This window comes from Aspergillus alliaceus, assembly GCF_009176365.1.
Source record: "Aspergillus alliaceus strain CBS 536.65 unplaced genomic scaffold BDW43scaffold_14, whole genome shotgun sequence".
Classification (NCBI taxonomy): domain Eukaryota; kingdom Fungi; phylum Ascomycota; class Eurotiomycetes; order Eurotiales; family Aspergillaceae; genus Aspergillus; species Aspergillus alliaceus.
The window spans coordinates 173,991-187,246 of NW_022474697.1; the positions used below are offsets into that span (position 1 = coordinate 173,991).

A 13,256-nucleotide genomic window follows, 5' to 3' on the forward strand; every position below is an offset into this window, starting at 1 on the left:
TATCCTCTACTAGCCACTGGCTACTTTTCTGTACCTGGCTTGAAGCATACATGCCAGGAGATTGCGTACCTGGGTGGACCCTTTACGCGCACCCTTACAGGGGGGACATTGCGGCGAAAGACAAAGCTTGGCTAGACATATTGACAGTGATCCGCGCGATCTGACTTCTGATCGACAACAGGGATAAGGAGGTAGCTGCATGAGTCAAGAAAGCATCCAATGGTGTTGCACCGATAGCGCCATGCCATAGATGGTCCAATATGGCTGCAATAGGCAGAGACAAATTTGGTGGCAATCGTTCAGCCCCTTTTTAGTATTAGATGTATCACATTGCACCAGACCCAAGCAGATAGGGATAGCAACGAAGTTACAAGCAGCATGGATGAGACAATTGATATGCAACTCTAAGTGTATGCAGTCGATATCCGTACTCCTTGCCTAGATAACCAAACAATGTAAAGAGGGTGGTATGGAGGTTAAATATAGATTGCTCTTGCATTGCTTAAGCTCCACCTGCCGTTCAATAGTCGCCTGAATCCTAAGGCCAAAGCGATCCTTTGCAAGATCATGTGAAGTTCATGTGAATCAAAAGGCATCACATGCTACAATTGTGACTAATTGGAAAATTGAGAGCAAAAATGGAATAGTGCAAAGAAAAAAATAATAATAGTGTAAATAGTAGAAATTCAAGTTGAGCTAAAGTAATAAATTCTAAGGTACATAATATGTTCATGAAAACTGAAAGACTACCAGATCACATCTTTCAAGAAGTTGAATCAACGTCATACAAGAGTCCTCTGATCCTCATCTCCTTTTCGATCTCATAGGGCTCCGATCCACCATCTCTTGCTCCGTAGCTGGAATTTTGAAGCGTACAAGATTCACGCCAACCCGATAAACCACAACCTTAACGAACACATCTGAAGCCAGCCTCACGAAATCTCAATCGAAGAATTATCCGCTTATGCGGTCTTCCGCCACTGAGACATCACACCTATCAAACTGCTGATCGTACCCGCGATACCAACGAGACCATCGTCGAGGTTGGCGAAACCCAGGGCGGAAACAGGGACAGTCAAGTCGCAAAGGTCCGAGAAGAGCTGAGTGCGGGCAGCGGAACGTTCCCTAGGACAATCGGAGTTAGCTACTGAATAGATAACGTCATAATACTACGGGAGCACAAACTTTTCAAGCTTCTTTGCCTCCACAACACCTTCGCCCTCCGTACGGTCGAGGGTCTTCTCCTTCTCCCGCAGTTTATAGAGGGAGTAAGCACCGGCAATGGCGCTGCAGAGTAGACCAGCCATCCAAGACCGATAGGCGCTCTCCTGCAGCCGCTTGGCCGCAGCAAGCTTCCGAACGCCGATGGCATCAATAACGGTGATAGTATCCAGAGTCAAGTATCCCGCATAGCCGAGCTGGCGACCGACAGCGAGGTAGCGGAGAACAGGGTCGATGGGGCTCTTGTTGTCGGCAGCAAGAGCTGCAGCCTTGAGATGTTCGACGAATTTTCCGATCCTCAGGATCTTTCTTGTCGTTCCGAACTGTTTCTTGATTGCATTGTAGGGGTCGATGGAAGTCTGAGGGCGGTTTGTGCGATACAAGTACCAGGCATAAAAGCGCGAGAAATATTGCAGCGTACGGAGGATTTTATCACGGCCCACTGTAGTTTTATTAGAGCTAGTTCATATGCATCCTGTCGCAAGTAAACTTCTCCTGCGACAGGTCTTTTGTTTTGTCCATTTTCATCTCCTCTTCGTATGCAAGTGCGTAATCAAGTAGATACAAGAATGACACGAACGATGACCGCAAAATGAAGAATCAGAAAGACGCCACATACCAGTGGTTGCAACAAAGCGCAAGTAGTGCGCCAAAACAGGGTGATAAACCAAAGCGTCTGCGACCATTTTGTAGAGGATATGGTATGTTAATGCGATCCCACTGATAGTATCCGTTGTAAAGTCTGAACCTGGAAAATGTGTTCCGGTGTGTTTGTGGACGTGGAAGGGAGTAGTATAACAGCAGCGATAATCTCAGACCAGCTGGTAGCTGTATAAAGGTCGCGATGACAGTAAGGGGCACTTCACAGTCAAGACACAAGGGAAGAACGAGCTGAAAAAAAGGGTGGTAGGGAGTTGGCGTGATTATGGGAGAGTTTAATGGGATGGCGGTCGGTAATTGAATCTCCGGGGAACAAGCGGCTGGAGGTCTGGCGTCGGGCATTGACCCTCAACCTCGGCTGCTCGTGGAGACATGGAATGTCACAATCTCGGAAGTTTTTCGAACACTGCCGGGTTCCATTGCCTTTCTGGGTAGTATCTCTCCATTGGGCAGTACTACTACGTCGTCCATTTTCGTACTCTCTCCATTATATACCGACCAACACCTCTTCGATAAATCCACAACGGGTTTCCATCGGACCTGACTCTCCTTTTGCTTCTACTTTTTCCGCTATTCATCTTTCCTTCTTTTAGTACTTCCCCCTTTCTTTGCACAATATCATGTTGCGTTGCCATACTTGAGAGAATTGATCAGGAGCAATTACTTCAAATATAGTAAGTAGTCTGGCGCGTTGGTAGGAATAAACGCAGTGATCATCATGAATGTTCTTCAGAAGGAACACGAATCACAATTATAATTATACATCATGGGCATGACAATGAGGATGATATACCAATCATTCCAAGTCTTCGCTGCGATGGGAATCTCCGACAATCTCGCTTCTGGGCAATTAAAATAACCTAAGTCACGGGTCGCACGGGGTTCTGTCACTCTATAGGGCATTGACATAGCCTAACACGGGCTCGGAAAATTCTAGGCCGCTTGTGTCGTACGTACTGCTTCTGGGGCAGAGGTCGCAAGGGTGATCTTGTTCTGGAACATGTCGCACTGAATAGGAAGGGAGCTGGTACTTGATGAGTAAGGATTGGGCTTCGAAACATACGGTTTTGCAGGTGGATATGCGCATCGCAAGTCGGCTATTACTTGTTGTTGCCCATGGTGGACGTGTCATATCCGTTGGCTTCGAGAAAAGCGCGGAATTTTGTATCCTCTTCGGTAATAGTATCCTGATCGACAATGTAAGTATAACCTTTTCTCATTCAAAAAAGTGAAAGGAGTGAGCGTCATACCTGTCCGATATGGGGAAGTAGGAAGTAGGCCAATGCAGCGCTCAAAATGCACAACGAGCTCGAGACAAAGAAAGGATCCTGGCCGGAGCGGACGTCATTGGGAGCATTTTTCTGAATTATTGGAATAACGTAGGTTCCAACAAAAGCTCCAATCTTGCCAGCAGCAGCAGCTATAGCATAGTACTGGCCTCGGATAGCAGTCGCGCTGGACTTTGCAGCGCAAAGACCGATATTGTCTCCAGGTCCGAATTCACCGAGCGCCGAAAAGATTCTGCATTCATAAGTCAATGGATACAATTGGATAAGCGATATCCAGGGGATGAGAGGATATCTTACCCAAACACTACGACAAATCCGGCCACATTCTTTGGAATCTTGAGGTACTCATAACAACCTGACATGACGAAGCCGATAATGCCTTGCAGACCAACCCCAATAGCCAACGTATTACGAGGTCCAATCCAGTCGCTCACCAAGGCTCCCAAGAAAGAACCAGGGATGTAGAAAGCATTGGTCACAGTGGTCCATCCAAAGGTCTTCCAAAGAGGGGCGCTATCACCCAGGATGATATCCACCCACTTAGAAGAGTAGATGTTAAAGGAGTAAGCTGAAAAATCATAGAGAAACCATATCATGGATACCACTGTCTGTCTATAGTCAGCTTACGATACATAACAGGAGAGGTAACAATATCAACATACCAAACGCTTCCAGTAAAACCTATGACAACCACTTAGTCCACAAATTAACAATAGATATAGAGAGGCGAGGCGCTTACCGGATAATTAGCGAGATGGGGAACTTATGCATACGTTCCCGGTTGAACTCCTCTGGCTCCTCCAGTTTCAACCGAAGGTAAAACAGACTGAGGGGAGGGATCACGCCCAATCCCAGGGCTATACGCCAGACAGCGCGCAAATGATTCTCAGTGAAAATTAAGACCAAGATCATGGGAACCAAGGCGGAAACGACATAAGCGAAATCAATCTGAAAGTTGGTGAACATAATAAACCACCGGTTCCGATGTCCTTTCTTGAGCTCGCCTGTGTTCTCTGCAGCTGCAACAGATCCGGCTGGATACTCTCCACCAATTCCGATGCCCAAGAAGAAGCGATAGGCTGTCAGGGCAGCAAATAGGCCATATGAGCTGCCATTCAACCCGTATGCACCAGCACACAAGGCACTGAATATGATTAGAATAATCGTTGAAATCATCAAGGACCATTTGCGCGACCAATGGTCGCTGACGTATCCAAAGATAAGCTGGCCTAGTACAGTGCCGGCAAATGTGATGGAAGCAACATTCTGACTGGCTGGGGAATTGCTGTAGGAGTCCGGGTAGAGTCTACCAAGGATTGTATTGACAGATCCGATCACCTGGATAAGTTTTCTGGTCAGAATGTGTATCTTCTAAGCCATCCGCATCACAATCTTGTATTGTATATCAAAGTGAATGTCAAAGCGCAGCAGCTGTGTGCAATTACTTACGCCATTGAGATAACCGTCTGAGAAAAGACCTGCACCGCAAGCAATGGTAGGCCAACTACGCTCCCAGCGACCTTTGTGCGCATTATCCAATGCGGCAACTTCGATAGGAACAGGATTGGGGGAAACAGCCGCCTTTTCAGGCGGCTCTTCGGAGTACTTTTGAGGGTCCATGAAAGCGCTGCAACAACCCGATAGTAGATTTCTTCAACGATGTGCAAGGTTGAAGCTTAGGTTAGGAGAATAGACTAGAATAGACAAGAGATCTTTTCTCTACCAGGAGTTTTCAGTAGTCACGGCGATATTGGGAGAAGCGGAAGGGGTAGAAAACTCATGGGAGGAAAATAACCAAAGAAGAAAAAAAAAAGGAAAAGAAAAAGAGCAGCTGATAGAAATGCTGGGAAAGCCAAGTAGGACTTTACCCTTTAGTACATGCGTCTATGATGGTATTACCACCCTACTAGGGCACTGAATCCAACTTCCTACATGCCCCTCCAATGATCACTAACATTAGCACCTTAATTAATCAACATCTTCCCCTCACTGGTCAGGTGTATGAGGGGTGGAGCTCTTATCTCTCTAAGAACTTGTTAGAACACTCTATCAGGAATTGCACTAAGCTTTCCTAAGATTCCAAGTTGATTCTACTATTGGTTGAAAACCTTTTAGTTGTTCTTGAATGGTTCCACTTCTCGGGTCGAATCCTATCGAAAGTCGAACCAGCCCTAAGGGGCTGGTTTTTGGTCTCTTTTGGATGTAAGGCACGTGTCTGTAATGTTACCTTTCTATATGATATGATTCGGTTCTGTTAATCTTTATCAGGTCAAAGATCCCTGGACTTGGTTGTATAGGTTTATGCCAGTCAGATGTCATTTGATCTAGTGAGACCAACCTCTATATTATCTCGAGAGCCCTCTATCGCATTTATTCAAATCTCAGAACAAAGGATTACAGATATTCCTCCGATTATGAACCGAGGATGTAATTTGGTAGAAAGATAGAATAAAACAGACGCAAAATAACATAAAATAAACTAGATTACATTATTTTCTATATCTTCTCAGAGTATATCGACGGATTAGATATAGCGGCTGCGCTACGGAGAACTCCGCGCTCTGTATTGACTAATAGACTCAACCCTCCAAAGCAGAGTACTAACAACACCGTCCCCTACTTTATACTCACAGTAAACCTTTTGAAAAGTTCAGATACTGAATTTATCAGAAGCATGAGTCAATGGCGACTATTTTCTATGCAAGAATAGCAAGAGCTCTCTTGAGTTAGGGCTTGGTCTCTTTATACATTATCGTGAACCACACCTGGAATGATGAAAATCAAATTGATGATGGGTTTAGCACTAGCATGGATCTGGTGAAGTACCTAAGATGTCCAGTACAGAGTACAGAGTAGAATGTAACTTTGGAATCCTTTAGAAGCAGTGTCGGCCTCACGTGATGGTAGGAAAGAGATGATAACTTCGGAACTGGAAAAACATTCCACCAGCTGAGCTCGGGTCAGCTACGTAGGTTGGCACTGTGATGTATCTGCCTCTTCCGGTATCTCATTCAAAGCAGTCTGGAAGCGCATCTGTCAACTTCTACACCAGCAAATCTTCTTTCCCTATCAACTTCATCTAACCATCCTCTACCCTCGAATTCTCATCGCCCATCGCCAGCATGGGGTCTGACCCGCAGTACATCAAGTACCCCGAACTCACCCTCGCCCAACATGTCTTCAATCTTTCCAACCCATCGTGTCCGCAGTCGGTGCGGCAAACATCGTTGAAGAAGGTCCAGGATGTCATCTCCGAGAATAAGATGGCACCTTTCTATAGACATCTTGCACACCCCGTTGAAGGCATCCTGAATCATACCGGTGAAGGCGTTCCCCAACACCAAGGCAGCTCAACTAAGCCTCTGATTACCTCGAATATGCTGGCATCTCGGAAGTCGCCTCAAAAGATTGACTTTACATGGGATGAGTCCTTATATCAGTCGCTAGTCGAGGATAATAAGAAGGAGTTGGATACTTTCCAAAAGGAAGAGGATCAAGCAGAAGAAGCAGCCGGAGACACCGAGGTTCTTGCGGCCAGGGGAAAGCGCGCTGAATTCTGGGCGCGCGTAGGAGATAAGGTTAGTGGTGATGTGGTGTAGGGTCCTAGTGATTGTACATGCTGACCCCAATGACGTTGGACAGGACAAAGCCATGGAATCCCACGAAGCACTCCTCGAAAAGACGACCTTCCTCGGTACTAAGATTGATTTGGTGCTAGCCATGATCCGTATCGGACTCTTCTTTGGTGACACCTTGTCTGTGAAGAAAAACATTGAGCGGGCAAATACCCTCATTGAGAGTGGTGGTGATTGGGATCGGAGGAATCGCCTCAAGGCATACAAGGGCCTACACTTGCTCACAATTCGCTCCTACAGCCTCGCCGCTCCCTTACTTCTTGACAGTTTATCTACTTTCACTAGCTATGAACTGTGCAGCTACTCTGCGTTGGTCATATACTCCGTCCTGGCAGGCTCGCTGTCCCTGAAGCGGGTCGATTTCAAGGCCAAGGTTGTAGATGCGCCAGAGATCAAGGCTATTCTTGGGTCTGGGGAGGACAGGATAGCCGCTTTAACTGGTGAGGTGTCATCCGGTCCCGGTGCACAGGATGAGGAGATGAGGGATGCTTCTGTCTCAAAAGCCACTCCTGGTGCTGCCACCACTGTTGTTAATTTGACCACCCTTGGGACTGGCTCTGGCATACAGGCTGAGACTGAAACCCCTGTGGACTTCTCGCCTCTTGCCGACTTGGTTAGCAGTCTATACAATGGCAACTATCGATCATTCTTCGTGGCATTGGCCGCTGTTGAAGACAACTTCCTGACTCAGGACCGGTACTTACATGAACACCGTGCGTGGTTTGTCCGTGAGATGAGACTGCGTGCCTACCAACAGCTTCTCCAGAGCTACCGGGTAGTAGGATTGAACAGCATGGCCAACGACTTCGGCGTTACGGTCGACTTTTTGGACCGGTAAGTTCTAATCGGGATCAAGGTAGCGTGGTCGGTTTCACTAACAACAGCAGGGATTTGGCCAAGTTTATCGCTAGCAACCGCATCTCATGCACTATCGACCGAGTAAATGGCATTATTGAAACCAACCGCCCCGATGACAAGAACAAGCAGTACGCCGACGTCGTCAAGCACGGCGATGCTCTGATTACAAAACTTCAGAAATACGGCCAGGCTGTGCGCCTGCGCGGAAGTGAACGGAGCTAAGGCTATGAATGGGAAATGAAGCTGAGGAGGATGGTCTGATTTTGGATTGTCCTGTGACCCATGAAGCCTCTCTCAGGGATATGATGGTTTGAGTGATTTAATCAATTTTGTCCTCATGGTTATTGTTAGAACAAAAGCAAGCGAGGCTGCTGTATCATACGTCTAATGAACGAAGACAACTCTGACCTCGAAACGTTGTAATCTGATATCATGCGATTGGGGAAACCTTCACGGTATGTGGGCTGACCGGGTCTAAGCGTGTCAAGGAATACTGTAAATTGTGGAATCCTTGGCATCAAACTCGTCAATTTGAGGTAGATTTTTTCTTCTGACAGTAGGCGTCCATTATTTTGCACGCCAGCTGATGGGGGAAACCAATTTGTAGTTCGTATTTTGTTACTCTGTCGGCTATTTCTGTCAATGTGTATGTATATATCTGTGGTGAAAAGCGGAAGACTAGAGAGAAAGAAATACCGCAGGGAATACATCCGTCCTGCCCTGGTTTCGGGAACCACCGGTAGGGCGAGGGGGAGACGGAGTACCCGTGGGGTAGCATCTCAGGTACGGGGCAGCAAATCCATGCCGATAGTTTGGTTCTTATTATCGAATGTAATCTTTCCCCCCAACTAACAAACCATATCAAACCATTCGGTTTCGATTGACAATGCCAATGTTCTTCTCCACTGGAGAACCATTCTGATTCCTCCATTTAACCCCCACCATGTCTTGTATGCCTGGTATCAACCCCGTATTGACTGGATGAGTCAGCGGCCGATCGGCCCTCACCGCCCACAGAATTTCTTGCGCGGTTAATGAGATTTCGGTGGGAACTCTTTTTTCCCTCGCATTATTGAGCCGATCCTCTTGTGTCCTCCACCACGCTGGGCCACAAGACTTGAAGTGGTATTGTTGACTAATTGCGCTTCTAAGTGACCCGTGTATCCCCACGGTGAAGAGGGAAAGAGAGAATAAGAAAAACCAAAAAAGAAAAAACCGCGCAATTGAGCCGTGTCGGACAAATACGTCTAGAGCATCATGACCTGGCAGCTAAGACTTGTGCGGGCAACTCCGCTTCGATGCTCGCTTACCCGGCCGAATGGTCCGTGGAATATCCCGCGGGCGTCTTATACTTGCAGTGCAAGGTTCCCCGCCGGGCCTTTTAGGCCTTCTTCAGGTATGTGTTTCGGAAATCTCTCTCAGTCCCATGGGGCCGATCACTTCTACACCTGTTCATTGGATGCCACATCGCTCTAGTCCAATACTTTACTGCCTGTATTTTTGAAATCACCTGCTCAAAAGAACTCTCGTCATCCCGTGACATGCAGTGTGTCATTCGTTCCCCTCATGGGGGTCACCATATAAATTTCCAAATGGATGCCATATCCAGGCGCTCTACTCCTTCAAGCAAGACAACTGATCCCTCTGGAATATCCCCCAGTCTCCGCGATGTCGACCCAGACTACCGTATCCTATACTACTACGCGCACACTGTCCACCCCGGCCGTTCGTTGCTTGAACGCCGATAATATCAACCCCTATGTTAAGGAGGCGAAGTATGCCGTCCGTGGTGAGCTTGCCGTCAAGGCGGAGGAATACCGCGTGAAACTCGCCAAGGGAGACAAATCGTTGCCGTTCGACAGCGTCATCTTTGCCAACATCGGTAACCCCCAGCAGCTCGACCAGAAACCAATCACCTTTTTCCGTCAAGTCCTCAGCCTTCTCGAGAACCCTCTGCTGTTGAACAACCCCGAAGCACTTCGCACCTCCTTCGGTTATCAACAGGATGTCGTTGACCGGGCCAAGAAGCTTCTCGCAGATGTTCAGAGCGTTGGTGCTTACAGTCACAGTCAGGGAGCACCTGTGATCCGGGAAAGTGTCGCCAAGTTTATTGAGCAACGTGATGGATTTCCGGCCAACCCTCAGGATTTGTTCCTCTGTGCCGGTGCCTCATCTGGCGTCAGCACCATTCTCAACGTGATCTGCAACAACCCCAACGCCGGTGTCCTCGTCCCTATCCCACAATACCCCCTCTACACAGCTACCCTCGCCCTCCTCAACGCGAAATGCGTCCCCTACCTCCTCGAAGAGCAGAAGGCCTGGGGTACCGATGTAGATGCCATCCGTAACTCGTTGGCGCAGGCTCGATCCGCCGGCACTGATGTCCGCTCGATTGTGGTCATCAACCCCGGTAACCCCACTGGTGCCTCTTTGAGCGCCCAAGATATCAAGAATGTCCTTGATCTTGCGGCGGAGGAGAAGCTAGTGGTTATGGCGGATGAGGTCTACCAGACGAACGTTTTCGAGGGCGAGTTCATCTCGTTCAAGAAGAGGCTCCGTCAACTCCAGCAGGAGACACCAGGCAAGTATGACAATGTGGAGTTGGTCTCGCTCCACAGTGTGTCTAAGGGTATGGTTGGCGAGTGTGGCCAGCGTGGTGGCTACTTCGAGCTGGTTGGATTTGACCCCGAGGTCACTGCTCAGGTCTACAAGCTTGTGAGCATTGGCCTTTGCCCACCGGTCATCGGACAGTGCTTGCTTGAGCTTATGGTGAACCCACCCAAGGAGGGTGAGGGCAGCTATGAACTGTACCAGAAGGAGTACAATGGAATCCGCGAGGGACTGCACAAGCGCGCCCTTGCGTTGTACAAGGCCTTCCAACAGATGGAGGGTGTTGAATGCCAGCAACCTCAGGTATGTGAATTACAATACTCAATCGGTTTATCTCTAACGTAATCGATGTCTAGGGCGCTATGTACCTCTTCCCCACCATCACTCTCCCTCCCAAGGCCTTGGAGGCTGCCAAGGCCGAGAACCGTCCCGCCGACGAGTTCTACTGCCTGCGTCTCCTCGACGCTACCGGTGTCTGCGTCGTCCCAGGCTCTGGCTTCGGTCAGAAGGAAAACACCCTCCACTTCCGCACAACTTTCTTGGCCCCCGGAACTGACTGGGTTGAGCGGATCGTCAAGTTCCACTCCGAGTTTATGGCCAAGTATAAATAATTGAATAGAGTTGACATGTACACATATGACTCACGTGATACCTGTTGAGAATATAGAACCTTATACCTATGCCACATTGATGGCACTATCCACACTGAATGAATACACTTGAATTCCACTCAGATGCTTTTCCCATGTTAGTGTTCGTAAAACTTTCAAAAATGTTGCCTGCGTTCTAAGAAAGTTCTCATATCACCTTAACTGAATGATAAAAGCGACATCTGGAGAGATTTGCGCTGATTTAAGCACATTGCAGTGGCAACAAGCCCATCCTGAGAAAAAAAATTACTCAACTTGTTCAAAGCGTTAGAAAATAAATTGCTAAATTATATACAAATTTCCCGTTCCTGGCTAAAACAAAAAAGGAAGTATAAACTTTTTAACCGTACAAAAAAACACTAACAGAGGTATATAACTATAAACAGTGCTAACAACAATGTACCACATACACGAAACAAGGCTATGACCAATAATACTCCAATGCCGATGCACCGTCAAGTCATTCGTGGAAATGATCGTCAGGTGACTGTTATTGGATCCCAAGAAGATGCGTGGCGTGATGCGGCAAACCCACAGTATCCAGGAATGTACCGAGCATCAACTTATGCTGTTATTTGTAGCCTGTCTCTTTTCGTTTCAGTCCAGAAGACCATATTTTTGTCTCGAAGTTGTGTATGTGTCCGACTGCAAAGGGCGAGGCGAATGCTGGCGGTTGTGAAATTGAAACAACGCTGGGAGTGACTCGATGGCTGCTGGATGTGGAAGGACAATCAGAGGAAACGGCCGTTTCGGCCGTTGAGCTCACTCGGTCTAGATCGACACTCCCACTCCTGTCCCTTGAGGTTAAGCTCTGGGCCCCTGCCGAGTTAGGCCTCGAATTGCTAAACCCGGGGACCAAGCAGCGAGGATAGCTTGCCTTGTCCTGTGCCAGTGAGGAAACCTCGCTGTTGGTGATTGATGCGTTATCTGTGTTTGATGCGGTCTCCATGGTTGAGGCAGAGTCCGTGTTGGACGCGTTTGAGGATTCTTCCGTGTACTCCTGGCCTTCATTTATATAACACTTCGAGATCAAATCGTTTTGCATGCAGAATATCTTGCTCAGAGTTTTGAGTAAAGCGAACTTGAACTTGACTGACATGTCCGGATGATTGGTGATTGTGTCGAGGAGGAGCCCTTTTACGTAACCGAGACAGACATTCATGTGGACGTACTCTATCCTTAATGGGTGCATCAGAACTTTGCCTGTGTGCATGCTCCTATAGTCCGACGCGTTTAGTGGGCTGATGAAGAAGTAGTTAGCTGGCAGACCACTCACCCGATTTTTCCTAGATACTCCCAGTACTCGATCTGACCGGGGTCAGAACATAATCTGGTCAGGTACCACTTCCAGAAAATCTTCCTCCGTTGTACATGAGGACTATCGATTGTGAACAAGTCCTCGATCTGCACTTCGGATGCAGTACTTCGAGTGCGCAGGGCACGGGCTGTGATATCAAATTCGAGCATCTTCTGATAAAGACGATGGGTAAGGTCAGGTATGGCTGCTTTCAGGTATTTTGCGCCTTTGTTGAATATGTGGACATCATCTAGAAGCAACAATCAGCGATCTGCATTATCGAATTAGGGAGAGTAACTGCCTCCACTGCTTGTTCAAATATACCTTCTGTGAAATCCAGATATGTCTTCATATATTCCAAACGCTTCCCAAAATCTGTGTAAAGCTCTCTCCGCCCAACGCGCCTGATATCTTCTTGCGCAGGAACGACTGGATCCATATTTAGAACAAAGTAAAATGTATTGTGTTTTCAGAGTGGTCAGGGCGTTATTCTATAGGAGAATCTCGAGGATCTTTGTGGGATGTATAGCGTGTGTGCTTCGTGAACTCGTACACGATCCTAGGGGGTGTCGACAGGGACAGCAACGGGGGACAGATATATTTCTTGCATGGCCTTTCTACTAGAGAGCGAGCTTATATTTAGCAGATCCATGTGATCTCTTAAAGGATTTTAGGCCAGTAACCGGGTCTTTCCGTTCCCTGCGGAGTGCGCCAAGTGATGCCGACCAGGGGCCAATCTGACAATGGCTGGCAGACCATTTAACTGACAGCTTCTTGAACATCCTTGCATCTTATGAAACAAGCTTCTGCTCACAAAGTTTTCATGTCAGCACATGCAGAGGCTCACTCCGTCCTCTGACACTGTGATCTCCACACATTCTTGGCCTTACGAGTACGCGAGGCTAAACTGCAAGCGAGCACGCGTAGAGAGACCCCGCAGAAGGATTTTCCCCGATCCAGGATCTTATACACCAGAGATGGTCAGGATCCAAACGGATGTACAGTACCTGCATAGTCAGCACCGCTCGTGCGATAC

At 47.8% G+C, this 13,256-nt stretch overlaps 5 protein-coding genes across 5 annotated transcripts; 2 read left to right on the forward strand and 3 right to left on the reverse strand.

The window, feature by feature from the left end:
• Nucleotides 1-661: 661 nt before the first annotated feature.
• On the reverse strand, nt 662-2,033 carry BDW43DRAFT_45997 (PEX11 family protein). The gene is made up of 3 exons (XM_032050088.1): nt 1,841-2,033; nt 1,186-1,663; nt 662-1,125 (listed from the first exon to the last, which is right to left on the reverse strand). Exons 1-3 carry the CDS (start codon nt 1,905-1,907, stop codon nt 963-965), a joined length of 708 nt encoding a protein of 235 aa, XP_031901733.1. The 5' UTR covers nt 1,908-2,033; the 3' UTR covers nt 662-962.
• A 948-nt stretch (nt 2,034-2,981) lies between these two features.
• Nucleotides 2,982-4,790, reverse strand: BDW43DRAFT_309733 (putative MFS phospholipid transporter (Git1); the record flags this gene model as incomplete). Its single annotated transcript, XM_032046764.1, has 6 exons — nt 2,982-3,068; nt 3,132-3,402; nt 3,468-3,778; nt 3,833-3,851; nt 3,910-4,508; nt 4,620-4,790. 6 exons carry the CDS (start codon nt 4,788-4,790, stop codon nt 2,982-2,984), a joined length of 1,458 nt encoding a protein of 485 aa, XP_031901734.1.
• A 903-nt stretch (nt 4,791-5,693) lies between these two features.
• Nucleotides 5,694-7,885, forward strand: BDW43DRAFT_318585 (proteasome regulatory particle lid subunit RPN7; the record flags this gene model as incomplete). The annotated part of the gene is made up of 3 exons (XM_032048729.1): nt 5,694-6,748; nt 6,813-7,639; nt 7,693-7,885. Exons 1-3 carry the CDS (start codon nt 6,293-6,295, stop codon nt 7,883-7,885), a joined length of 1,476 nt encoding a protein of 491 aa, XP_031901735.1. The 5' UTR covers nt 5,694-6,292.
• An 819-nt stretch (nt 7,886-8,704) lies between these two features.
• BDW43DRAFT_46080 (putative alanine aminotransferase) lies at nt 8,705-11,170 on the forward strand. The gene is made up of 4 exons (XM_032050089.1): nt 8,705-8,708; nt 8,816-9,059; nt 9,324-10,576; nt 10,630-11,170. Exons 2-4 carry the CDS (start codon nt 8,921-8,923, stop codon nt 10,882-10,884), a joined length of 1,647 nt encoding a protein of 548 aa, XP_031901736.1. The 5' UTR covers nt 8,705-8,708; nt 8,816-8,920; the 3' UTR covers nt 10,885-11,170.
• A 324-nt stretch (nt 11,171-11,494) lies between these two features.
• Nucleotides 11,495-12,659, reverse strand: BDW43DRAFT_309736 (protoglobin family protein; the record flags this gene model as incomplete). Its single annotated transcript, XM_032046765.1, has 3 exons — nt 11,495-12,140; nt 12,200-12,470; nt 12,545-12,659. 3 exons carry the CDS (start codon nt 12,657-12,659, stop codon nt 11,495-11,497), a joined length of 1,032 nt encoding a protein of 343 aa, XP_031901737.1.
• Between the last annotated feature and the right edge of the window lie 597 nt (nt 12,660-13,256).

Coding starts and splice junctions, on each gene's coding strand:
- BDW43DRAFT_46080 (XM_032050089.1), top strand. CDS start 8,921: ATGACCTGGCAGCTAAGACTTGTGCGGGCAACTCCGCTTCGATGCTCG. Junction 9,060..9,323: donor GCCTTTTAGGCCTTCTTCAG/GTATGTGTTTCG, acceptor AATATCCCCCAG/TCTCCGCGATGTCGACCCAG. Junction 10,577..10,629: donor TTGAATGCCAGCAACCTCAG/GTATGTGAATTA, acceptor ATCGATGTCTAG/GGCGCTATGTACCTCTTCCC.
- BDW43DRAFT_45997 (XM_032050088.1), bottom strand. CDS start 1,907: ATGGTCGCAGACGCTTTGGTTTATCACCCTGTTTTGGCGCACTACTTG. Junction 1,664..1,840: donor GCGCTTTGTTGCAACCACTG/GTATGTGGCGTC, acceptor ATAAAACTACAG/TGGGCCGTGATAAAATCCTC. Junction 1,126..1,185: donor GAGGCAAAGAAGCTTGAAAA/GTTTGTGCTCCC, acceptor CGATTGTCCTAG/GGAACGTTCCGCTGCCCGCA.